The sequence below is a fragment of the Bufo gargarizans genome, chromosome 2 (genome assembly GCF_014858855.1).
Source record: "Bufo gargarizans isolate SCDJY-AF-19 chromosome 2, ASM1485885v1, whole genome shotgun sequence".
NCBI classification, from domain to species: domain Eukaryota; kingdom Metazoa; phylum Chordata; class Amphibia; order Anura; family Bufonidae; genus Bufo; species Bufo gargarizans.
In genome coordinates this window covers 91704927-91731102 of record NC_058081.1, presented here as the reverse complement: position 1 = coordinate 91731102, position 26176 = coordinate 91704927, and the positions used below count along the sequence as shown (strand labels likewise).

Sequence of the window (26176 nt, the reverse complement as noted above, 5' to 3'; positions counted from 1 at the left end):
CCGTGGATCCCTTCAATATTTTGTCCACTGGAACGGTTATGGACCGGAGGAGAGGATGTGGGTACCGCTATCCAACATTAATGCCAATCTTTTAGTAAATGCCTTACATAGATCTCACCCGGATAAGGTCAGTCCTGGGTGCCCGGAGGTCACCCGTAGAAGGGGGAGTACTGTGACGGACGTTCCCGTGGCAGGTACCAGGAGATCGGAGAGACTGGCAACTCGTGGATCTTATTGTGTTTGAGGACCAGATACCACAGTGCAGCACAATATACTGCCCTAGCAGAACCAAATACCACAGTGCAGCACAATATACCACCCCATCAGAACCAAATACCACAGCGTAGCACAAAATTCTGCCACCCACACCACAGTATGAAACTGTATCATTGTTCTGGGAAGGTGCAGAAGTGCCTGATGCTCCTACATTAATTAATGCTGAGAGCACCAGATCTGTATGTACCTGTCTGACGGCCCCCAGGGCATCGGCCCACTGGGAAATTTCCCAGTAGGGTCTATGGCCAATCCGCCCATAGCAATAACTAAGTCCTGGAGAAACCTCTTTAAAATATATAATAAAATGACTTCATAACGCTTCTATGGTTTTGTACACACTGAGGCTTACAAACGTCCAGCCTGCAGATAGTTAAATCCCTGCCCCCTCCGCAGACAGCACATTCAGCACAGCTCATAACCTGGTGCCAGTTACCCAACCTTAGATTTATAGTATAATTTTGATGTGCTGAGGCGTGCATTTTAATGGCATGTGAATGTGCAGTTCTGGGACAACAGGCTGATCTCACAGCTTTAATCCTCTCCGCAGACCGTTCTGATGGAGGCCGGACCCAGAGGCTCATCATCGTCATTGTGCTAAGTGCTTGGACCAGAAAGCGCCAGGATAATGTGCGGAGATGTAATGTACTGGGAGAAAGACTAATGCGTTTCCACACAGGCGCTCTGAGAAGCATCATGTTTAATGACTAACAGCCAGGAACACATTTACTTTCAGGTTTTTCTGAGTGGCCTCGTAAGCTTCCTTTTTATCTTAAAGGGGAAATACAGACACATTGACCATTTATCTGATCTTTCATAGATACACGTGAGAAGGTGACATAAGTGAAGTCTTAACTCCTGAGGGTATTACAATGTTTTTTGAGAGCCCTGACACTGAAGATCTGAACACAGCCTTGATTGATTTTAATGGTCCTTTGCTTAGAGCAACCTTCAGCACTCCAGCACTTCTGAAACTTCAAATCCCAGAATACTCCATTCACTTCTGTGAGAGTTAAAAGAACACCAGAGCATGCTGGGAGTTGTAGTCTCACAGCAGCTGGAGTGCCGAAGATTGCTGACCACTGGCGTAGAGTGCCAAAGGGGTTTGAAGAATCTACGGAGCACTTACAGTTCGGTTATCAGTGTCCAGGATCTTCATCACCATATTAATGGTAGATCAGGTTATATAAGTAAAGAGAGCCTGTAGGTTAGAACGTTCCTACGAAAAGGTTAGAAGGCTGAAATGATCCGGAAAAAAAGTCACAAAAAGAGCTGGCTGCGAGCGCTGTACTTAACATTACAGCCCCAATATATAGACTTTAGTACGGCTTTTGATACTGTCCCACATAGAAGGCTTATCAATAAAGTGCAGTCTTTGGGCTTGGACTCCCATATTGTTGAATGGATTACGCAGTGGCTGAGGGACAGACAACAGAGGGTTGTAGTCTATGGAGTATATTCAGACCAAGGTCTTGTTACCAGTGGGGTACCTCAGGGATCTGTTCTGGGACCCATATTGTTTAATATCTTTATCAGCGAAATTGCAGAAGGCCTCAATGGTAAGGTGTGTCTTTTTGCTGATGATACAAAGATTTGTAACAGGGTTGATGTTCCTGGAGGAATACACCAAATGGAAAAGGACTTATGAAAACTAGAGGAATGGTCAAAAATCTGGCAACTAAAATTTAATGTTGATAAGTGCAAGATAATGCACCTGGGGCGTAAAAACCCAAGAGCAGAATATAAAATCAGTGATACAGTCCTAACCTCAGTATCTGAGGAAAGGGATTTAGGGATTATTATTTCAGAAGACTTAAAGGTAGGCAGACAATGTCATAGAGCAGCAGGAAATGCTAGCAGAATGCTTGGGTGTATAGGGAGAGGCATTACCAGTAGAAAGAGGGAGGTGCTCATGCCGCTCTACAGAGCACTAGTGAGACCTCATTTGGAGTATTGTGCGCAGTACTGGAGACCATATCTCCAGAAGGATATTGATACTTTGGAGAGAGCTCAGAGAAGAGCTACTAAACTGGTACATGGATTGCAGGATAAAACTTACCAGGAAAGATTAAAGGACCTGAACATGTATAGCTTGGAAGAAAGACGAGACAGAGGGGATATGATAGAAACTTTTAAATACATAAAGGGAATCAACAAGGTAAAAGAGGAAAGAATATTTAAAAGAAGAAAAACTGCTACAAGAGGACATAGTTTTAAAATTAGAGGGGCAAAGGTTTAAAAGTAATATCAGGAAATATTACTTTACTGAGAGAGTAGTGGATGCATGGAATAGCCTTCCTGCAGAAGTGGCAGCTGCAAATACAGTGAAGGAGTTTAAGCATGCATGGGATAGGCATAAGGCCATCCTTCATATAAGATAGGGCCAGGGGCTATCCATAGTATTTAGTATATTGGGCAGACTAGATGGGCCAAATGGTTCTTATCTGCCGGCACATTCTATAATATATATAGGACAGTCTCACATTCGAGCAATTGTCATGGAAACCCGTGACCCTGGGGGATCTGACCATGAAAGGCCGCGGAGGTTAGTTGGGATTCGCTGCATGACATTTAAAATCCTGACATCTCAGAATCTAACACCAGACTGTCTCTTTGTTATAACGCACACATGCTGAGGAGGTGGCAGTCTGCTGCTGAGGAGCAACTTCCAGAATGCAGCCAGTCTGATTGTCAGTGAACTTATACAGTTGTGTTTAAAATAATAGCAGTCAGACATCACTAACCTGATCAATCACTGTTTTTGGTAGAAATGAAATTTCTACATGGCAAATAATTTACTAGCAGGTGTAGTAGAGTAATAGAAACCCAACCGACCCAACTGTCATGACATGCATGCTGCTGATTCTGTGTAATTCAATCACTTATTGAAAGGGGCATGTTCGAAAGAATATTCATTCTTTGTAAAACAGGTGGCAATTATTGTCCTTATTTAAGGAAGGAAGGCAGCGAAAGTTGTACATGCTGGTTACAGTGTATTTCTCTCTGAAATTCTGAGGAAAATGGGTCGTTCCAGACATTGTTCAGAAGAACAGTGTACCTTGATTAAAAAGTTTATTGGAGAGGGGAAAGCATATAAAGAAGTACATAACATGATAGGCTGCTCAGCTAAATTGATCGCAAATGCTTTAAAATGGCAACCAAAACCTGAAAGACGTGGAAGAAAGCGAAAAACTACCATTCGAATGGATAGAAGAATAGCCAAAATGGTAAGAACTCAGCCAACAATCAGCTCCAGGAAGATCAAAGAAGGTCTAAAGTTACCTGTGAGTAGTGTTACAATTAGAAGATGCCTATGTGAAGCCAAGCTATCTGCAAGAAGCCCCCACAAAGTCCTACTGTTGAAAAAAAGACACGTGCTGAAGAGGTTACAATTTTCCAAAGAGCACATTGACTGGCCTAAAGAGACATTTTGTGGACTGATGAAAGATTGTTCTTTTTGTGGCCGGAGACAGTTTGTCAGACGACCCCCAAACACTGAATTCAAGCCACAGTACACTGTGAAAGATTAGAAAGATTTTGAGCTTTATTCACTTTTTTAAACACACTTCTATTATTTTAAACAAATGTAAGTTCTAGAATTCCTAGCTCAGTTCAGTTTCGAGAGCAGCAACTGCGCATGCACCGCCATACATCTGGGTGGTGGCATTTGCTTAGGTTCTGCTCCCGAAGTCAAATTTGAGGTTCAGCACCTGCCCCACTACTCAGCTCAACAGCATAGGGTCCAGAATGTCAGGGTTCGGACAAGATGTCCGTCCATGTCAATGAACAGGCAGGTGGACGCTTCTTCACCAGCGGGGGACAACTCCTCACAGGTAGAACTCTTCCTAATAAGACAAATCGATTTGTTACAATCTCTTCTCCCATCCCATGTGTGGTACTGTGTCTTTTATTTAAAGGGGTTATCCCACTATAAGTATTACTATGCAATGAATAGAGCATTTGAAATGAACTATTACAATATACATGTAAGAAACATTACAATTCCCTCTCTGGTAGCGCCCCCTGCTGATTCAGGTCCACCCTCTTCTATATTCAGAGTTGGATCAGATATCTTCCTGGCTCCTTCCTCCTCTCAGTGCCGGTGCAGTTATCTCTTAGAGAAGCAGATGGAACGGCCCAGACACCTTTCATTTATCCCCACTTCTAAATTCATAAAAGTATACAGCTATATCTCTCTAGACAGTGGAGAAGGAAATTGTGGAGGCATCTCATATGTAAGGGAATATTTTCTATGCAGGGGAGGGGTTAACAGGAGCTAAATGCAATGCATTCTGGGAGATGCAGGTACCTGATGAGCTGCTGTCCATCCACAGAAAGGCAAGAAAGTCCCCCAGATAAGGCTACTTTCACACTTGAGTTTTTGCCTGATGTGGCAGGGATCAGCAAAAACTTTTCTGCTACTGATAATACAACCGTCTGCATCCAAAGGATCCGTTTTATTATCTTTAAAATAGCTATGACAGATCAGTTTTCTATTATGTCCGAGAAAATGGATCCAGCTCCATTGACTTGCATTGTGGGTTATGCCAGATCCGTTTTGCTCTGCATACCATGCCGCACAGAAAACTACAGCTTGCTGCAGTTTGCTCTCCGGTACGGGAACGCAACCAAACGGAACGGAATGCATTTTGGAGCACTCCGTTCTGCTCAGTTCCCTTTTGTCCCCATTGACAATAAATGGGGACAAAACTGAAGCGTTTTTCGCTGGTATTGAGATCCTCTGCCGGATCTCAATACCGAAAATGTTAGAAGCAAGTGTGAATTTAGCCTAAGTGAGTAAAATACTTTAAAAAAAATGTTTTTCTAATTTGTGTGATGAGTCCTTTAAGACAATCTGAAACTGAACAGTGCTTTCCATCTCTATAGTCATGGCAATGACAGGGGGATAATTAGTCTTGAGAGCATGGTCAGACTAGCCCACCAGAGGAACATCCAGTGGGCCCAGGCTCTGATACCATAATGGGCCCCAAAGGTCCTGGAGAGAATATCCCATTTGATTGCCTTTGGAGCCAATCACTTATTAAACTTTATTGATGATATAAGGGTTGGGCCTCAAGCTTAATTTTCTCTGGTGGGCACCAAGGTGCCCAGTACGACACTGCTTGAGGAGGTCAGAGTGGACTACCTTGATCCAGAGTAAATTAAACTGATGGTGAAGATGTTGGCAGCAGATTAATCAGGTCTCCATTAGTTGTAACACGAGGACCAGAAATAAGAGCACAACATATGAATATAACGTCAGATCAGGATCTCAGCACATCTGCTTCTGGCTTTCTTCTCACTCAGCTCTCTCTCTCTCTCTCTGTACATGTTCAGTAAGGCTCCGCCCCTTCCTGTCTTTTTTTTTTTTTGCAGTACTTTATTGACAATATAACACTGTGTCTGGAAACAGGCAATCCCGAGCATTATTCCAACACCCTCACCCACTTATCCTGTTAGTCCCATAGCTGGCTTGAGTTTTTCAGACTTGTACTTGGGCAGTTTTTTCCTCATAGCATCAGCTGCCATTTTTTCAGTTTCACAGTAAACAAACGGAATGATGCCTTGTTCCACCAAATTATGCAGGTGATGATATTTCACATCAATGTGCTTGGCTCTTGTGCTAATTTTCTCACTGCTTGTAAGTTTAATGCATGCTTGGTTGTCTTCATAGACTATTGTTGGTTGACTTAATGTTTCACCAAGATCTTCCAAGAGTTGATTCAACCAGGCTGCAGATACATATTCCGCTTCTGTAGAAGACAAAGCAACAGAAACCTGTTTTCTGCAAGACCAGGAATACGAACTTTCGACCAACTTGAATGTGTGTCACCACCAGACATCTGAGAAGCTCTGACAGATGTCTTTCTGAACCTCCTCCTTGAGCTTCCTTTTGTTTTGCTTTCATTTTCTCATCTCGTTAGCCTCTCTCAGCTGTCATGTAGTTGCACTGATTGCATCCCTTTAAATTCCTTCCCAGACTGCTTCACTTTGCGGTTTATATTCCTTCCTGGAGTGTGTGCATGCTGATCCTACTTCTGAGTCTTCTACAGATAAGTTTTGTTCATTCATTTGTGTTTTTCTGTTTGCTGGATCCCAGGTGACCCTGACTCCCTCCGTATCAAGTGTAGGGAGCCGGTGGCCGTGTCCCCTCACTATTATAGGGTGTTCAGGTGTTATACAGTCGAGGTACAAGTATATGCGATCATCTACCATTGGGATTTTCGCATAGGCTGAGCAGTCAGGGAGAGAGCCAGGTCTGATGCAGGGCTCTCCCTTTTGTTCCTTAGTTTTGGATCCAGTCAGTCGGATATTCATTTTGTGTCTTCTAGTTTCCTGTACACCTTCCGTGACATTGTGTAACCGCTTGTGGATTTACAGTCCTCTGAATTACCAGCCCAATCTTCATCTACATAGCCTAGAGTTTAAGATCTCCTGAGGCAGATATCTTTAAACTTTACAGTATTTACAGTTGCTCTCATATATCTAAGAACTTTCTCCAGCTTTGCAATCTCTTTGACGTGGTTTGCTTACGTGTCTCCAATACAAATAAACAACCAATAATAATTGGATATGTGTGACACTAAATCAATAAACACCAAAAGCAAGACACGCATGTAATATAATGACATAATTTATGACAAGAATTTCACAATACACATAAAGCAAATATAAAAATTGGCAGCAATGTTAGAGGTGTTATTACACTAGATGTTCCCACTGAATCCACAGGGTCAAAAATGACACAAGAGGGACATATATCGTCACAAATTACCAGTACAAAATACACTGTCTAATGAACAACAATGTGTCCTAACGCAGCACATATACAATAATATTATTAGTGTCCATATGGTTAATCCAAATGGATCCAGGTCCACAGAGGAACCTACATCCTTCACATATAATGATATAATATCTGATGGTATAACCACAGCCAAGTGCAACCAATTAATCATATATCAATATAAGGTAATGCTGGAGTGTCATACAGACCGGGAGTGCAGCCGAAACACAACCCCAACGCACGTTTTGCCTACGCTACCTCCTTGCTTACGTGTCTGCAGAGATTTCCAACTGTTGCTGTGATATCTGGGCGTGTCGTGCATGCTACATACAATAGTGCCCCCACTGCTTGTCTGTAACTTTCATTGTCAGGTAACAGATCATCTTCTCATGACTGTGGCTCTGACTCCAGAAGTGTCTTGACCATGTAAGATAACTGTTGAGCCAGGATGCCTTTGTTTGATCTAGTTGATCTTCTGACTTGAGGTTGATCTGGTACATGATCTGGTACTACTCTAACCAGATTCCTGTATGTTCTTTCTAGTTGCCTTTGGATTATGACTGAAGTTGTTCTTGTTTAGGATGAACTATTGGTGTGACGTCATGAAACCTGAATGACACATGACTCTCATCAATCACTACATCTCTACTAATTGTTATCTTGTTGGTCTCTGGATGCAGGATTCTGTAACCCTTTTGAGATTCACTGTGGCCTACAGGATACCTTCCTTGGCATCGGATTCCCATTTGGTACATTTTTCTTTCTTTCAAATATTCTTATATGGTGCAGTCTGGGCTTCTTATTGTTCCATTGCTCATATGGCGTTTTCTCAGTACCTTTACTTGGTAGTCTACAGGTCCTTCTCAAAAAATTAGCATATTGTGATAAAGTTCATTATTTTCTGTAATGTACTGATAAACATTAGACTTTCATATATTTTAGATTCATTACACACCAACTGAAGTAGTTCAAGCCTTTTATTGTTTTAATATTGATGATTTTGGCATACAGCTCATGAAAACCCAAATTTCCTATCTCAAAAAATTAGCATATTTCATCCGACCAATAAAAGAAAAGTGTTTTTAATACAAAAAAAGTCAACCTTCAAATAATTATGTTCAGTTATGCACTCAATACTTGGTCGGGAATCCTTTTGCAGAAATGACTGCTTCAATGCGGCGTGGCATGGAGGCAATCAGCCTGTGGCACTGCTGAGGTGTTATGGAGGCCCAGGATGCTTCGATAGCGGCCTTAAGCTCATCCAGAGTGTTGGGTCTTGCGTCTCTCAACTTTCTCTTCCCAATATCCCACAGATTCTCTATGGGGTTCAGGTCAGGAGAGTTGGCAGGCCAATTGAGCACAGTAATAACATGGTCAGTAAACCATTTACCAGTGGTTTTGGCACTGTGAGCAGGTGCCAGGTCGTGCTGAAAAATGAAATCTTCATCTCCATAAAGCTTTTCAGCAGATGGAAGCATGAAGTGCTCCAAAATCTCCTGATAGCTAGCTGCATTGACCCTGCCCTTGATAAAACACAGTGGACCAACACCAGCAGTTGACATGGCACCCCAGACCATCACTGACTGTGGGTACTTGACACTGGACTTCAGGCATTTTGGCATTTCCCTCTCCCCAGTCTTCCTCCAGACTCTGGCACCTTGATTTCCGAATGACATGCAACAGTCCAGTGCTGCTTCTCTGTAGCCTAGGTCAGGCGCTTCTGCCGCTGTTTCTGGTTCAAAAGTGGCTTGACCTGGGGAATGCGGCACCTGTAGCCCATTTCCTGCACACGCCTGTACACGGTGGCTCTGGATGTTTCTACTCCAGACTCAGTCCACTGCTTCCGCAGGTCCCCCAAGGTCTGGAATCGGTCCTTCTCCACAATCTTCCTCAGGGTCCGGTCACCTCTTCTCGTTGTGCAGCATTTTCTGCCACACTTTTTCCTTCCCACAGACTTCCCACTGAGGTGCCTTGATAAAGCACTCTGGGAACAGCCTATTTGTTCAGAAATTTCTTTCTGTGTCTTACCCTCTTGCTTGAGGGTGTCAATGATGGCCTTCTGGACAGCAGTCAGGTCGGCAGTCTTACCCATGATTGCGGTTTTGAGTAATGAACCAGGCTGGGAGTTTTTAAAACCCTCAGGAATCTTTTGCAGGTGTTTAGAGTTAAATAGTTGATTCAGATAATTAGGTTAATAGCTCGTTTAGAGAACCTTTTCATGATATGCTAATTTTTAGAGATAGGAATTTTGGGTTTTCATGAGCTATATGCCAAAATCATCAATATTAAAACAATAAAAGGCTTGAACTACTTCAGTTGGTGTGTAATGAATCTAAAATATATGAAAGTCTAATGTTTATCAGTACATTACAGAAAATAATGAACTTTATCACAATATGCTAATTTTTTTAGAAGGACCTGTATTTTGAACATAGCAAGCTGTCATGATTGCTTCAGCCCAATATGTTGTTGGTAGATCTGCATCAAACAGCATACTACTTCCACTTTCACAGAGAGCTCGATTCTTTCTTTCTGCAACTCCATTTTGTTTGAATTGTATGGTACAGTAGTCTGGAATAAGATTCCATTTCTCTTTAAAATAGTTTGTGTCTTCTCACTTGTGTATTTATTGTCTGCATGTAGAGTCTTTGGCTTTTTCCCAAATGTTTTACTTACTTCAGAGAGATATTCTTCAAGTTTCTCTGGAACTTTATTTTTGCTATGAAGCAACAACTGTATACCTTGACTAATAACCAATAAAAGTGATCAAATATATTTTCTTGCCAAGGGTGAGCGTACTCATTGGACCACAGACATCTGTGTGGATTAAGTCAAGTGGCCGCTCTGATCTTGTGGAAATGTTTTTCTGGACATTTTCCCTTTAAGACAGTTTGTACATTTCATCATATGAATGCATTGGTCTGTTTTAACACCTTCAGCAAGCTGGTTCTGAACTAGCTTTCTCTTTGCTTTTGGGTCTCCATGTGCAAGACATCTGTGCCATACGTGAACACAGTCCTTGTGCTGTTCTTGTTTGGCAGTGCACACATTTTCTTTACATTTTAGTTGATACAGTTCACCTGTATCTTTTCCTTCTTCAAGTGTGTACCCTTGTTTTGAGATGATGCAGATGTCATTCTTAAAAGTGACTTCATTGCCCCGTCACATGAGTTTCTTCACAGTCAACAAATTGAGACATACAGCACATCCTTTACTGGAATCCTTCTGCTTTGTGTTGGGGAGACCTGACAAATAATGTAGCTATCTCCTACTCCTTCATACACTGACCATTAGCTAATATCACTTTCTCTGTATTACTTTGGTCAAGGTTAGAGAAGACATTTGTCATATGACTAGTTGCTCCAGAGTCTATGCACCATGTATGGTTTGATGTACTTGAATTAATAATAGATGCAGCTTTAGTACTAGGAGTGTTACTTTCTTCACTAACAGTACTTTTAACTCTTTGTTGATCACTCTGCCTTTTAAGCTGATTCATTCTAGCTTTCCAAACTCTGCAGTCAGCTTTCAGCGGACCTGTTTTCTTGCACACAAAATACTGATATGTCTCCTCTCTTTTGCTTGTGACTAGATTCAGTGTTTTTAATGCAGATTCTGCTCTGTGACTGTTATTTCCATTTTCTGATCATCTCTTGAACTCCTCTACAAGCTGGCCTTTAACATACGCCAGAGTGAGCTCATTAGTCGGACGTGGATCTAGTGCGGTCACAAGTGTGTCATACCTTTCTGGAAGACTGCAGAGTAACAGTGCGGCCACAGGGAAAATTTTATTTCTTCTACAATACCTCGCAGGCGCTCTACAATTTCTGAAGTATTTCTTATGTAGTCCTGCATGTCCTGGACCTTGCGTAGCTTAGACTGGTGCAGTTTTCTCAGTAAATGGAGCTTGTTGCCGAGATGCATCCTTTCGTGCACTTTCTGTAGCTTCTCCCACAATCTGATCATCATCTATACTGAGGGAGATAGTGCTCTGTGCTTTCTGATCCTTCTCCATCTAATCCTCTGGTGGTGGGTCTGGTTTATATTCTTCTGTGTATTTCCACATACTGTACCTTCTCTTATTAGAAGCTTCTTCACCACTTCAATCATGGGCATGGAGATGACACCACTCTTCTCCTGTACAAGTGTTTGAGTGGGAGTGAACTGAACAAAAACTGGGGTCTCCTTTTCCAAGAATGAAGGTGTATAGTGGATCACAACCACTAAAGAGTCCAGTCTCTGGATGAGTCCAGTTCCGAACTAGACACTTCTAGAAATTCCAGTGAGGCATTCTTCCTCTTACAGGCCTCAACATACCTCAACATCTACAACATAGCATTACCTCCAACCTCAAGTTATGGATTTGTTCCTAGGATTGAGATTAAAAGTGGCAATCACTTAACAGACTTACCCAGGCTTATCGTGTTAATAGTCTTACACGCACCACTGTTTGCTGTAGCATTGCATTATGAGGGGATTTAGTCTTAAGATTACCTTAAGAGTCTAGCATTGAATTTCCCACCATGATGGAATGTGTTTAGGAAAATCTTTCACTTCCTGTACAAACAATTTCCTTTAATAAATTTACATACCTACAGGTAAGGGCTCTTTCACACCTGCGTTCTTTTCTTCCGGCATAGAGTTCAGTCGTCGGGGCTCTATGCCGGAAGAAAAATCAGAAGAATCAGGATTATCCCCATGCATTCTGAATGGAGAGAAATCCGTTCCGGATGCATCAGGATGTCTTCAGTTCAGGACCGGAACGTTTTTTGGCCGGAGAAAATACCGCAGCATGCTGCGCTTTTTGCTCCGGCCAAAAATCCTGAACACTTGCCGCAAGGCCGGATCCGGAATTAATGCCCATTGAAAGGCATTGATCCGGATCCGGCCTTAAGCTAAACGTTGTTTCGGCGCATTGCCGGATCCGACGTTTAGCTTTTTCTGAATGGTTACCATGGCTGCCGGGACGCTAAAGTCCTGTTTGCCATGGTAAAGTGTAGTGGGGAGCGGGGGAGCAGTATACTTACCGTCTGTGCGGCTCCCGGGGCGCTCCAGAGTGACGTCAGGGCGCCCCACGCGCATGGATGACGTGATCGCATGGATCACGTCATCCATGCGCATGGGGTGCTCTGACGTCATTCTGGAGCGCCCCAGGAGCCGCACGGATGGTAAGTATACTGCTCCCCCGCTCCCCACTACTACTATGGCAACCAGGACTTTAATAGCGTCCTGGCTGCCATAGTAACACTGAACGCATTTTGAAGACGGATCAGTATTCAAATGCTTTCAGTTCACTTGCGGTGTCACGGATCCGGCGGGCACTTCCGGCAAATGGAGTACACGACGGATCCGGACAACGCAAGTGTGAAAGAGGCCTAAGGCCAAGTTCACACTTCAGTTATTTGATCAGTTATTTCCAGGCGCAGGTGCAGATATTTTCATTATACCTGATCTCACTACTGGTGTTGTCTCACAATAGCTGATGGAAATAACCGATCAAATAACTGAAGTGTGAGCCTAAGGCCTCATGCACACGACCGTGCTGTTTTTTGCGGTCCGCAAACCGCGGATCCGCAAAAAACATAAGCCGTCCGTGTTGCCTTCGGAAATTTGCGGCAATATAAATGCCTATTCTTGTCCGCAAAGCGCGGACAAGAATAGGACATGTTATATTTTTTTTTGTGGGGCCGCGGAACGGAGCCATGGATGGGACAGCACACGGAGTGCTGGGCGCATCTTTTGCGGTCCCATTCAAGTGAATGGGTCTGCATTCGAGCCGCCGAAACGGTGGCTCGGAGATGCGGACCCAAACAACTGTCGTGTGCATGAGGCCTAACTTAATAATGTTATGTAAGGCACACCTTGTACTTAGTCACCTTCATGACTGTTTCGGTAACTACTTGTATTCCTCATGTAATAGCAATTCTAGAGCATTGATTCTTATAACTCCATATTGTGCCATCCCTTTATTATTCCTGCTAGAAGTTATGAATGAATTGCCAGCAGTCTGCAGTAAAGGTCCAGATGGGTATCACAAGTGTGTGTGTGTGTGTGGGGGGGGGGGGGGGGGGGGGGGGTCTGACCCTGAATAGTCTGACACTATCCAAACCGTTTTGTAAGTGATTGTGCAGGGACACACCTGATAACGCCCATATTTACAGTTCAGTGTCACAGTTAATGTCCTCTAGTATTCTCCGCTTCTTCAGTGTCTGTGCAGAGCAAGGTCTGCTGATTTGAATACTAGAGAATATACCGGTGGTTATTTCGCCAAGGAATACATGGCGTTATAATTCAGAAAAATATATTTTCCCAAAATGCTTAGAATAACAGCCCAACCAAGAGAGGGATGTCAGTAAACCACTATATCTGGTAGCTACTGCCAAAAGAAACCACAGCATACTGAATGCAGCTTTGGGCTGTAGGACGTGCTGGAGGAGCAGAGCAGATTGATGTATAGTTTTCACTATATAGCGTCAGTATAACTTGTATTATACTAATTTAAATCCCTGTTCATCAAGGGAACCAATGATTGACATGAGATAGCTGTCAATCATAGATAGGACCGCCCACTGGACTCTTAAGCCCAGAGAAAACATATAGTGAATTCATATAATTACACGTTATTCTAAATATATTTCCCATAAAACTATATATCAATCTGTAGAAAGGAAGGTTTCCAGCACTGTAATGTTTTTCAGTAAAATCTTCCTCTTTATTGAGGTAACATTAATCCATATACAGACAAATCCTTATACCATGCGATAGTTTACGCGTTTCGGACACAATGTCCTTAGTAGTAACTTAGGTTGATGTTGAAGTGGGGGAATTTAATTCATTCCATGCTTTTGCCATTGAGAAAGTTACTGCTCCTCTTAGAGCAGGCATGCTCAACCTGCGGCCCTCCAGCTGTTGCAAAACTACAACTCCCAGCATGCCCGGACAGCCTATAGCTATCAGCCTACAGCAGGGCATTGTGGGAGTTGTAGTTTTACAACAGCTGGAGGGCCACAGGTTGAGCATGCCTGCCTTAGAGGAAGGGATCATAAATAAGCTATTTTATTAAGAGAGGCTTATTGGACCTTTAGACTCACCACTAGGATGCCTACAGGTTTGGATCGGAGAAAAGAACTTATGTACTTCTATCAGTGATCAAATCCTTTTGGTCAAGGATGGATTGCAGTTTAGTTCCACGCCATTGTATATTTGAAGACTCAGTTGTATTTATTTGATTTTATTTCAATTTTGTAAAATGATGTCTGTCTCTATTCACATTGTGCGTTTTTTCTTTTTTCTTTTTATTATATGTTGCTCCATTTAGAGTAACGAGTTGGGTGGTGTGTTGCATTAGGTGTGAACTTGTGTCCTGCTTTATGACTGCCCTGACACCAGCCCTCAAAACTCACATGTGAGTTGCATAACAGGTGGTTTTGATGTGATGGGGGTTAATTTTGTTTTGCTCTTACCTCCCCACACCCCCCACACCCCATTTCCTGTGGGGGTTGGGGTTATTGGTGAGACTTTAAATTTCCCCACTTCAACATCAACCTAAGGACTTTGTGTCCAAAATGCGTAAACTATTGCATGGTATAAGGATTTGTCTGTATATGGATTAATGTTACGTCAATAAAGAGGAAGATTTTACTGAAAAACATTACAGTGCCGGAAATCTTCCTTTCTATATGTTCCAAGGACTACCTGTTCATTCCGAGCACGCGGAGCATTTGTGAATAAGGTGAGCTGGATGTGTAAACTTTTGAATATCTATATATCAATCTGCTCAGCTCCTCCTGCTCTATAACATGCTGTCCTAAGACCAGACTGGTTCCCTTTTTAGCAAGTTACTAAAGTTTTATGTAGCTTATATATAGAAAGTAAAAAAAAAATAAGATTGAAAATTGAAGATGAACTACAGTTGTAAGAAAAAGTATGTGAACCCTTTGGAATGATATGAATTTCTGCACAAATTGGTCATAAAATGTGATCTGATCTTCATCTAAGTCACAACAATAGACAATCACAGTCTGCTTAAACTAATAACACACAAAGAAGTAAATGTTACCATGTTTTTATTGAACACACCATGTAAACATTCACAGTGCAGGTGGAAAAAGTATGTGAACCCTTGGATTTATGAACTGGTTGAACCTCCTTTGGCAGCAATAACTTCAACCAAATGTTTCCTGTAGTTGCAGATCAGATGTGCACAACGGTCAGGAGTAATTCTTGACCATTCCTCTTTACAGAACTGTTTCAGTTCAGCAATATTCTTTGGATATCTGGTGTGAATCCCTTTCTTGAGGTCATGCCACAGCATCTCAATCGGGTTGAGGTCAGGACTCTGACTGGGCCACTCCAGAAGGCGTATTTTCTTCTGTTTTAGCCATTCTGTTGTTGATTTACTTCTATGCTTTGGTTCGTTGTCCTGTTGCAACATCCATCTTCTGTTGAGCTTGAGCTGGTGGACAGATGACCTTAAGTTCTCCTGCAAAATGTCTTGATAAACTTGGGAATTCATTTTTCCTTTGATGATAGCAATCCGTCCAGACCCTGACGCAGCAAAGCAGCCCCAAACCATGATGCCCCCACCAGCATACTTCACAGTTGGGTTGAGGTTTTGATGTTAGTGTGCTGTGCCTCTTTTTCTCCACACATAGTGTTGTGTGTTTCTTCCAAACAACTCAACTTTGGTTTCATCTGTCCACAGAATATTTTGCCAGTACTGCTGTGGAACATCCAGGTGCTCTTGTGCAAACTGTAAACTTGCAGCAATGTTTTTTTTGGACAGCAGTGGCTTCCTCTGTGGTATCCTCCCATGAAATCCATTCTTGTTTAGTGTTTTATGTATCGTAGATTCGCTAACAGGGATGTTAGCATATGCTAGAGACTTTTGTAAGTCTTTAGCTGACACTCTAGGATTCTTCTTCACCTCATTGAGCATTCTGCCCTGTGCTCTTGCAGTCATCTTTACAGGACGGCCACTCCTAGGGAGAGTAGCAGCAGTGCTGAACTTTCTCCATTTATAGACAATTTGTCTTACCGTGGACTGATGAACAGCAAGGCTTTTGGAGATACTTTTATAACCCTTTCCAGCTTTGTGCAAGTCAACAATTCTTAATCGTAGGTCTTCTGAGAGCTCTTTTGTGCGAGGCATCATTCACATCAGGCAATGCTTCTTGTGAAAAGCAAACCCAGAACTGGTGTGTGTTTTTTATAGGGCAGCTGTAACCAACACCTCCAATCTCATCTCATTGATTGGACTCCAGTTGGCTGACACCTCACTCCAATAAGCTCTTGGAGATGTCATTAGTCTAGGGGTTCACATACTTTTTCCACCTGCACTGTGAATGTTTACACGGTGTGTTCAATAAAAACATGGTAACATTTAATTCTTTGTGTGTTATTAGTTTAAGCAGACTGTGATTGTCTATTGTTGTGACTTAAATGAAGATCAGATCACATTTTATTACCAATTTGTGCAGTAATCCATATCATTCCAAAGGGTTCACATACTTTTTCTTGCAACTGTATTTCGCTTTAAGATTCAGAGACACAGAGGAGCAAAACATAAGTGTGTTCTGCTAGTCAAGCTAGACACGGGTCAGTGGGGGCTATTACCACCCCTTAGGACCAGTTTCATATTGATCTAGTTTCTTATGATTTCTGGATATCAAAGTCACAAAAGTTTTTTAAGATAGTGGCAAGAATACTGAGTTCAGTCCAGCTGGGCAAATGCCAGCTATACCAATCATTTAGCTTAGGTGCATGCCATACACCTCTATAAAAGTGTGATAGATACAGTACCTCTGATACTAGATCTTCTTTGTAACCCATAGGACTCATGTGCGGTGAAGAAAGAAATAATCCACAAAGATGAGCAACCAAACCACCCCTGAGGCTGTGACCTCTCCTCCCCTGGAGGGACTTAGATATTTTGAGCGATATACAGAGAATGATCCAGAATACCTGCGAATTCGGAACATGGCGGCCGACCTAAGGCAGGATTTCAATGTCATGGAGCAGAAGAAACGTGTTACCATGATTCTACAGAGCCCGGTACGTAGTTACCTAGAATAGGGAAATAAGAACTGCATGTCTTACCGAATACTTCTAACCATGATTGCTGCTGCTACTACCTCAAGCGCAACTCCAATGTAGATTGTAAAAATGATCTCAAATGTACTGCACATATTGGTTGGTGTCTGAAGGTACATGGGCTATTGGATGTCAGCTTTTATGGATTCATTCAATGGATATTTACTAGTACTAATAAACAATGTGAGCCTAGTCAGGGCCTTCCTGATGCTTTACATGCCAAAAATGTAGCCTCCAGGCAAAACTGAGCCCTTGTGGAGCCCCCATTGCAAAAATGCAGCGCGTGTTTAAAGAGCCTTTTACATGGACTAACGCAAACCGTATGAGGGACAAACAATGGTTCGTATGATTGTTTGTCCACGATACATTTCGTCACCAGCACATCCTGGGTACACGGGACAATGTTCTGCTGACAATTTTTGCATTTGCGTAAAGGTTACAATCAGCCGACAAAGAGTGTTTGCTGATTAGCTGACCAGTCTCTGGGGTTGCTAGGCAGGTCAATAACTGGCCAAATAATAGCGCCTACAAACATTATTTCCCAGTCATCAGTCCATGTAAAAGGACTTTGAGAGGACAAGACCAACCAGGAACCTCATAGTAATGGCATGGTCTGCCTCTATCATCGGTACATCCATGTTTCCCTCCACTACCTTCCCATCTACTGGAGAAAACAACTTTCTAATTGACCACTAATATAATGAAGCCTACTATTGTTCTCTTGGCTCTCAGGAAGCCCATTTTTTACAATTGTAATTGTTTCTAATGGACTTACTGTATCTCCTACTAATGCAGATGTACAGGTCCTTCTAAAAAAAATTGCATATTGTGATAAAGTTCATTATTTTCTGTAATGTACTGATAAACATTAGACTTTCATATATTTTAGATTCATTACACACCAACTGAAGTAGTTCAAGCCTTTTATTGTTTTAATATTGATGATTTTGGCATACAGCTCATGAAAACCCAAAATTCCTATCTAAAAAAATTAGCATATCATGAAAAGGTTCTCTAAACGAGCTATTAACCTAATCATCTGAATCAACTAATTAACTCTAAACACCTGCAAAAGATTCCTGAGGCTTTTAAAAACTCCCAGCCTGGTTCATTACTCAAAACCGCAATCATGGGTAAGACTGCCGACCTGACTGCTGTTCAGAAGGCCATCATTGACACCCTCAAGTAAGAGGGTAAGACACAGAAAGAAATTTCTGAACGAATAGGCTGTTCCCAGAGTGCTGTATCAAGGCACCTCAGTGGGAAGTCTGTGGGAAGGAAAAAGTGTGGCAGAAAACGCTGCACAACGAGAAGAGGTGACCGGACCCTGAGGAAGATTGTGGAGAAGGACCGATTCCAGACCTTGGGGACCTGCGGAAGCAGTGGACTGAGTCTGGAGTAGAAACATCCAGAGCCACCGTGTATAGGCGTGTGCAGGAAATGGGCTACAGGTGCCACATTCCCCAGGTCAAGCCACTTTTGAACCAGAAACAGCGGCAGAAGCGCCTGACCTGGGCTACAGAGAAGCAGCACTGGACTGTTGCTCAGTGGTCCAAAGTACTTTTTTCGGATGAAAGCAAATTTTGCATGTCATTCAGAAATCAAGGTGCCAGAGTCTAGAGGAAGACTGGGGAGAGGGAAATGCCAAAATGCCTGAAGTCCAGTGTCAAGTACCCACAGTCAGTGATGGTCTGGGGTGCCATGTCAGCTGCTGGTGTTGGTCCACTGTGTTTTATCAAGGGCAGGGTCAATGCAGCTAGCTATCAGGAGATTTTGGAGCACTTCATGCTTCCATCTGCTGAAAAGCTTTATGGAGATGAAGATTTCATTTTTCAGCACGACCTGGCACCTGCTCACAGTGCCCAAACCACTGGTAAATGGTTTACTGACCATGGTATTACTGTGCTCAATTGGCCTGCCAACTCTCCTGACCTGAACCCCATAGAAAATCTGTGGGATATTGGGAAGAGAAAGTTGAGAGACGCAAGACCCAACACTCTGGATGAGCTTAAGGCCGCTATCGAAGCATCCTGGGCCTCCATAACACCTCAGCAGTGCCACAGGCTGATTGCCTCCATGCCACGCGCATTGAAGCAGTCATTTCTGCAAAAGGATTCCCGACCAAGTATTGAGTGCATAACTGAACATAATTATTTGAAGGTTGACTTTTTTTGTATTAAAAACACTTTTCTTTTATTGGTCGGATAAGATATACTAATTTTTTGAGATAGGAATTTTGGGTTTTCATGAGCTGTATGCCAAAATCATCAATATTAAAACAATAAAAGGCTTGAACTACTTCAGTTGGTGTGTAATGAATCTAAAATATATGAAAGTCTAATGTTTATCAGTACATTACAGAAAATAATGAACTTTATCACAATATGCTAATTTTTTTAGAAGGACCTGTATACTGAAGGGGGCCTCAACTTCCATACAGTATAGGGTCCTTATATTGTCAATTTTAGTTGGATTTTTTTGACAATGGATATTGTATGAGGGGGATGAACTATTTCTACAACTTTCCTGTATATAGTAGTTTTATGATTGTTATATTTTTGTGCAATATTTGTTTTCTTGTCCACTTCACTTTTACATTTGGTTCCATTTACTTTCAGTCTTTTAGGGAGGAACTGGAAAGTTTAATTCAGGAGCAGATGAATAAAGGGAACAACTCCTCCAACATCTGGGCTCTCAGGCAAATCGCTGACTTCATGGCCAGCACTGCACCATCTGTCTTCCCCACCTGTCCAGTCAGTACGTTCTTCCATTTTCATTTTGGGGACTTGGGCTAGGGAGGGGGAACCTAGTGAGTGCCATTAACTTTTATAGGACATTTCCACAAATGGATTTAATGTTCTGATTTCATATTTTGCTCCTAAGCAGCAGATTTCAAATTGTTCCTTTGTTCAGGGGCGTAACTCTAGGGTGTGCAGAGGTAGTAGGCACACAGAGGTTCTGGTCCTAAGGGGGCCCGGCATGGGAGCTACTCTGCAAATGGCACATTCAAAACACATGCAAATGAGCCTCTAGGAGCACTGGGGGCGTTGCCGTTACACCTAGAGGCTCTGCTCTCTCTGCACCTGCTGTGCCCCCAGCACTCTGAATGACAGGGCCTGTCGATTGAAGTTCAGAAGGTGTTGGCGCTAGTGAGATGGCACTCTTTCCTTGGGAGATACCTCTCTGCACGCAGGATAGGGGATAAGTGTCTGTGGGGATCTGACCTCTGGGGCCCCCGAAGAATACTAGAACAGGAGTGCATGTGTCCAATTAGGATTGAGTGACAGACACTCATGCGTGTCCACTGGTCAATTCAACTCTATGGGGCTACCGGAGATAGCAGAGTACAATCGCTCAGTTGTCTCCAGCAGTCACATAGAGCTGAACGGAACAGTGGACATGAATGTGTGTCTGCTTCTCAAAAAAGCCTCATAAATCCCAATTAAGTCAAATAGTTCCATTAGGATCCATTATATTTCTGATTCTGTGTGTCAAAAATGGTGTAAAAAAAATTCCACGTAATCGAGGAATGATATTCAGCCTCTTCTACGTGACATGAGGTTTGGCATTCCAGTACGCGTGTAATCTGTGGGGTGACTGTTAATGGAAGAGGTTTATGACAAAAAGGTTGGGAACCAAATTCCCTGTCAGGAAGGGAGACAATGTGGAGCCTGAGGAGAAATGTTATGTATAATTATACTGTATCTACTATGACTTACTGCTTTGGCAGCCTCTAGGCCTCCATCTTGTTCAGAGAACCACCGCTATAAATTCTCCCTGGATTTAACGATCTAACCTTCATTTTTCAGACTCGTCCTTGGTGGCGCCTATCAATGACCTCCACTGCAATGATCCTGTTCCTTTGGCTAAAGGTGAAAGGCTAATGAGATGCAAGCTCGCCAGCATCTACAGACTCATAGACCTCTATGGCTGGGCCCAGCTCAGCGGGACCTTTGCTTCAGTGAGTAATCTGCCTTTTTTTGGATTAACATGTTCTCTCACTTGTTTCGTAGGATAAAAAATAAAAATAAAAATAATTTCCCACCTGTAATGGAAAGTGAGCGCCGTGGATCAGGGGGTTAGCCTTTTTTGTTGCCTTGCAGCGCTGGGGTCCTCAACACCTCCGATTTCCTTCCGCACTTCAAGACATACTGCAAAGTTAAAGAAGACTTTTCACCTCTCCTGACATGTCTGTTTTAGTAACTACTTGCATCATCCATGTTATTATATGACCATCTATTCTATGACTCTTGACCAGTGTTGAGCGAATCAAGCTTTGGATCCTAGATCGAAAGTCGCTTTGCTCAAAACTTTGGTTTAATGCTGTACGGAGATCCGTTTCCGTACAGCATCAGGCCGTTGCCTGGCCGTGGCCATATTGCAGCCCGCAAACCCATTCACATGTTCTATTTTTTTGCAGTGCGGACGGATCAAAGACCCATTCAAGTTGAATGTGTCTCGATCCGTGCCAGGCGCCGCAATGGCCGTGTGCATGAGGCCTTAAAATGTATGGTCTCCGACGAGGCGAAGTCTCATGAGACTATGGTGAATAACTTTGGTATTTGATTATTAAACTGAAAAAACATTTTAAAAACGGGTATCTGAAGTCGGCTTCGGTAGCAACTGGTACCTCGGTACCGAAGCTGACTTCGGAACCAAGTTTTAAAATGATTTTTTAGTTGAAAAATCAAATCCCAAAGTTATTCACTGAAGTCTCGCAAGACTTCACCTCGTCGGAGGACATACATTTTAATGCTATACAGAGATGTATGTCCGTACAGCATTAAATTAAAGTTTTGAGCGAAGCGACTACGGATCTAGGACCTGAAGCTCACTTCGCTCGTCCTTACTCTTGACACTTGTTCCATTCCTTTAGTATTCCTATTGGAAATGTATGACTGAATTACTAGCCGTTTGCAATGAAGGTCCAGATGGATGTCACCAGTTGGGAGCGTGTCCCTGAACAGGGTGACACTGGCAGCACTGACTAGATAGTGTCAGGCTGTGCAGGGACAACCTCCCACCTTTTTTTTTGCAAACTGCTGGCAATTCCTGCAGAAACCTCTAGTAGGAATAGCACAACACAGAGTCATAAGAATAAATGCTCCAGAACAGTTTTCACATGGGAATACAAGTAGTCACTAAAACAGTCAGTGACTGTCAGGTTGTCAGGTTATTTGGGAATCGTTGCTGAAGTTATAAACCAATGGGATTTTCCTTTCAGGTGAAGCAGGGATGTCACCTATTTCGTGTGGGTGGTGTATATGGGCTCAGTTTAGAAGAAACATTTTCATGTACCCCATTAGGGAATTATAGGGGGGATTCTGTGTTCAGGACCCTAATCTCTTGGCCAAAGTGAAGAGTGGTTACAAAGAGTTTCTCTTACCCTAGAGCAGTGATGGTGAACCTTTTTAAGACAGAGTGCCCAAACTGTAACCCAAAACCCACTTATTTATCGTAAAGTGCCAACACAGCAATTTAACCTGAATACAACAGTCCAATATAGTATATCTTCCATTTACTTTATCATTTAGCTATAATAGCCTGTCTACATTCAATGGACTGCCTGTGCTGTTCATAGTGCGTCCTGCACTGATGAATGGCAGGAAAAGTCTAAGGCATATTGGTACACCATAGACTTTTTCCAGGGTGCGGGTGCCCACTGAGAGGGCTCTGAGTGCCACCTCTGGCACCCGTGCCATAGGTTCGCCAACACTGCCCTAGAGGACCTCTCCTGTGTAATGCGTAGTTGCCCCTGTGGTGGCGCTGCAGTAAATTTAAACACCTAAGGCCAGGTTTCCCCACTGATTACAGCTAATTGCTAAGGGTCCTAGCAAGGGGACAGTTTTTCATCAGTTTTTTTATCAAGAGACTATACTAAGAACCCGTTTACATGGGCCGACACAAACGGCACTGATTGGGTACGATCATGGCCCCATCGTTTAGTGGTGTTTGCATGCAGCAGTCATGTAGATTCATAGTTTGTCACACCCCTATTTCCAAACTAGGATTTTCTGCCACGTGAACCAGAGTTTTCTCGTTTTCTGGCTAATCGGTGACAAATTTACGCAGGCCAATTATCGGAAACAAGGATTCTTAGGAATGACAAACATGCTCTAATAAATCTCTTTGTTTCACTTTCAGATAAGAGTTAATAAAGAACAGGATCATTTCTTAATAAACCCGCGTGGAGTGGCTTGTAGTGAAGTGTCGGCTTCCATCCTGGTACGTTGTAAAGTAATTATGGGGGCTGGTAACATCTAAAAATTACACCGCACAACAATGATTGTGCTACTGAGAGAAAAACATGTGATTTATACTAAAATGAGCGCGCCGGCTCCAAATATGAACTCGGAATTTGCCTGACACGTCTAGATTTTAAGTTATACAAGCAAAGCCTATTCAGTTATAATATTAATGCATTATATTGGAGATGTCTGTGAAGGTTCTCGTTTATCCAGGTCATGGTATATCTGTAAAGAATAAATCAAGGCAACTGGACGTACTGTAGATTTCTTGAAAACGTTTCACTCGTTCTTCCAACGAGCTTTCTCAATTCTGTGGAGAACCTGTCACCGGGATTTTGTGTATAGAGCTGAGGACATGGGTGGCTAGATGGCCGCTAGCACATCCCCAATACCCAGTCCCCATAGCTCTGTGTGCTTTTATTGTGTAAAAAAAAACGATTTGATACATATGCAAATTACCCTGAGATGTGTCCTGTCCCTGACTCATCTCACGTACAGGACTCATCTCAGGGTAATTTGCATATGTATCAAATCAGTTTTTTTACACAATAAAAGCACACAGAGCTATGGAGACTGGGTATTGCAGATGTGCTAGCGGACATCTAGCAACCCATGTCCTCAGTTCTATACCCCAAATCCCGGTGACAGGTTCCCTTTAACCGCTCCTGAGCTTTGATAGGGAGAGACATGCAGCAGAAAGGAGAGGCCCACTGAGCTTTCAGCTTCATATAAATTTAATAGAGAAATTGGCACAATGAATAGGGTGATCTTTGGATCCATGTGAGGGACTGGCTTGGTTAGAAAAAGATTGTCATGTACTATAAGATGTCCGGTTTTCATTTAACACATTAATTGTCTTATGGACAGTTTCCTCTCCCTATGTTCCAGTTGGTTATCCAAAATGGCTAGCAGTTTGCAATTAAGGTCCAGATGGGTGTTACCAGTTTGGGGGGGGTGTTCCTGGCACTATCCAATTAGAGATGCACGTTTCAGGGACACACCCCCAACTAGTAACATCCAGCTTGACCTTCATTGCAAACTCTGAATAATTTGTTTATATCTTATTGTAGGAATAATAAAGGAATGGCACAGTCAGAGGAATAGACATTCCAGAATTACATGGGGAATGCAAGTAGTTACTAAAACAGAATTTTTTTTCTAAATCAATAAATTGTTTCCCTCCCCATCAACCCATCAATGGCACCCTAGAAGGTCACCTACTTTTTGTCCTTGTAAGTACATGATCTCATTGCCCAGGCTCCGTACATGCATCTACACTAGGGTGACCATGTGTCCCGGATCGCCCGGGACAGTCCCGCATTTGGAGAGTCTGTCCCGGGTCCTGGTCACCCTCATTCCAGGACAATGCAGTGTCCCGGAATGACCTGAGCCGCCGACCGCTGCTGTGACAGTCACTTCTTTATACTATGCGATCGCCGAATCAGATCGGCATTGCATAGTACTGTCCTGTGTGTGTGTGGCTCCTCCCCTGCCTTGCTGCGCGGGCGAGTAGCGCGACCGCGTGATCTTAGACTCACGTGACGTCGGCCGGGCCGGGATCTCTACTGTGCCTGTAACTGTGCGGCCGTTATCAGCATTAAAGTGGACAAAATGGAAGTTTAACTTTGCAATGAATAATGATGTCTGCCTCTTTTTTGGGTAGCAAATATTTATTTCTTAGAAAGTTGGATGTTGTGTGACTTGTAAAACGTGTAGTAAGTTAGTGACTACATGGAATTAGAGGCAGGAAATGGAAGGTAAGTGCAAATTAAAAGATAAACGGAGAGAGGCTCAGGCAACATATGAGCAATGGATGTGTAGATGTTAGGGCATGCAAGTCTGGAATATTGTTTTTGACATTAGGAAAAAATGAATAAAGGTGCTGTGTCTGTGGACGGGACTTCTCCAGTGAAAATGTGTTTATCTAATGATTAAAATAACAAACATAAAAATACCACAGATTGGACATTTGACACACTGCCGCCCCACTAGTATTTGTCAGATAATTTGGTTTGGTTACAATTACATGTCTGTTAGTCGACCCATTGTACAGCGCTACGGAATTTGCTGGCGCTATATAAATAATAAAATAAGTGAATGGCAGTTAGGAAATGTGGTCACCCTAGTCTACACAGAAGCACTGCGGATCATACATGCAGAGCTAGAGGCCCTGGGTGAGGCCGTCACATGATCGTATCACATGACCCCAGATGAGATGATCGCATAGGCCATTTTTTTTTTTTTACCTCTGGCTGGATTATTTTATGTTTTTTTTTATACTTTTTACATGAATGCTTCCCAGTTTTCAAAAATCTCTACTTGCTGTCAAAATAGGTACTTTCATTGCTTCTTTCCAGTGGATAATCCCATGCCCCGGCCTTACAGATGCACGCCTTGTTACATCTGTAATCAGAGCCATGTCTTGTAACGAGCCGTGCGCCTGTGTGTCCTTCACATGACCAGAAAAGGTTTTCAACCTATTGAATGACAACAAGCAGAGGTCTTAAAAAACCCTGAGGAATGGTCACAGAAAGTACATCATTATATCAGGGGGCTAGAAGTCATATGACACCTAGAGTAAAATAAGATGGGCCCTCACCATCTAGTGGCGGAAATCTGTAACAGCAGCATATGTACTGTAGTACCAATGAAAAGCATAGCTAATAGCGCCATGATACACCAACACTCACTGAAAGGAGTGGGCAGATTTACTAAGACTGGTAAATGCCTCTTAAAGGGCATCAGTCAGCAGGTTTGTCCCTATGACACTGTCTGA

At 42.7% G+C, this 26176-nt stretch overlaps 1 protein-coding gene across 7 annotated transcripts in view; it reads left to right on the top strand.

Annotated features, from left to right (window-relative positions):
* ADD2 (adducin 2) overlaps window positions 1-26176 on the top strand; it is a 122449-nt gene that overhangs the window by 70367 nt on the left and 25906 nt on the right. For all 7 annotated transcript variants that reach the window (XM_044279296.1, XM_044279299.1, XM_044279297.1 and 4 more), the window contains 4 exons: window positions 16894-17113; window positions 19771-19909; window positions 20962-21113; window positions 23297-23377. In XM_044279296.1, coding sequence (XP_044135231.1) covers window positions 16931-17113; window positions 19771-19909; window positions 20962-21113; window positions 23297-23377 — 555 coding nt within the window. In that variant the 5' untranslated portion in view covers window positions 16894-16930. The remainder of the gene's footprint in view (window positions 1-16893; window positions 17114-19770; window positions 19910-20961; window positions 21114-23296; window positions 23378-26176) is intronic.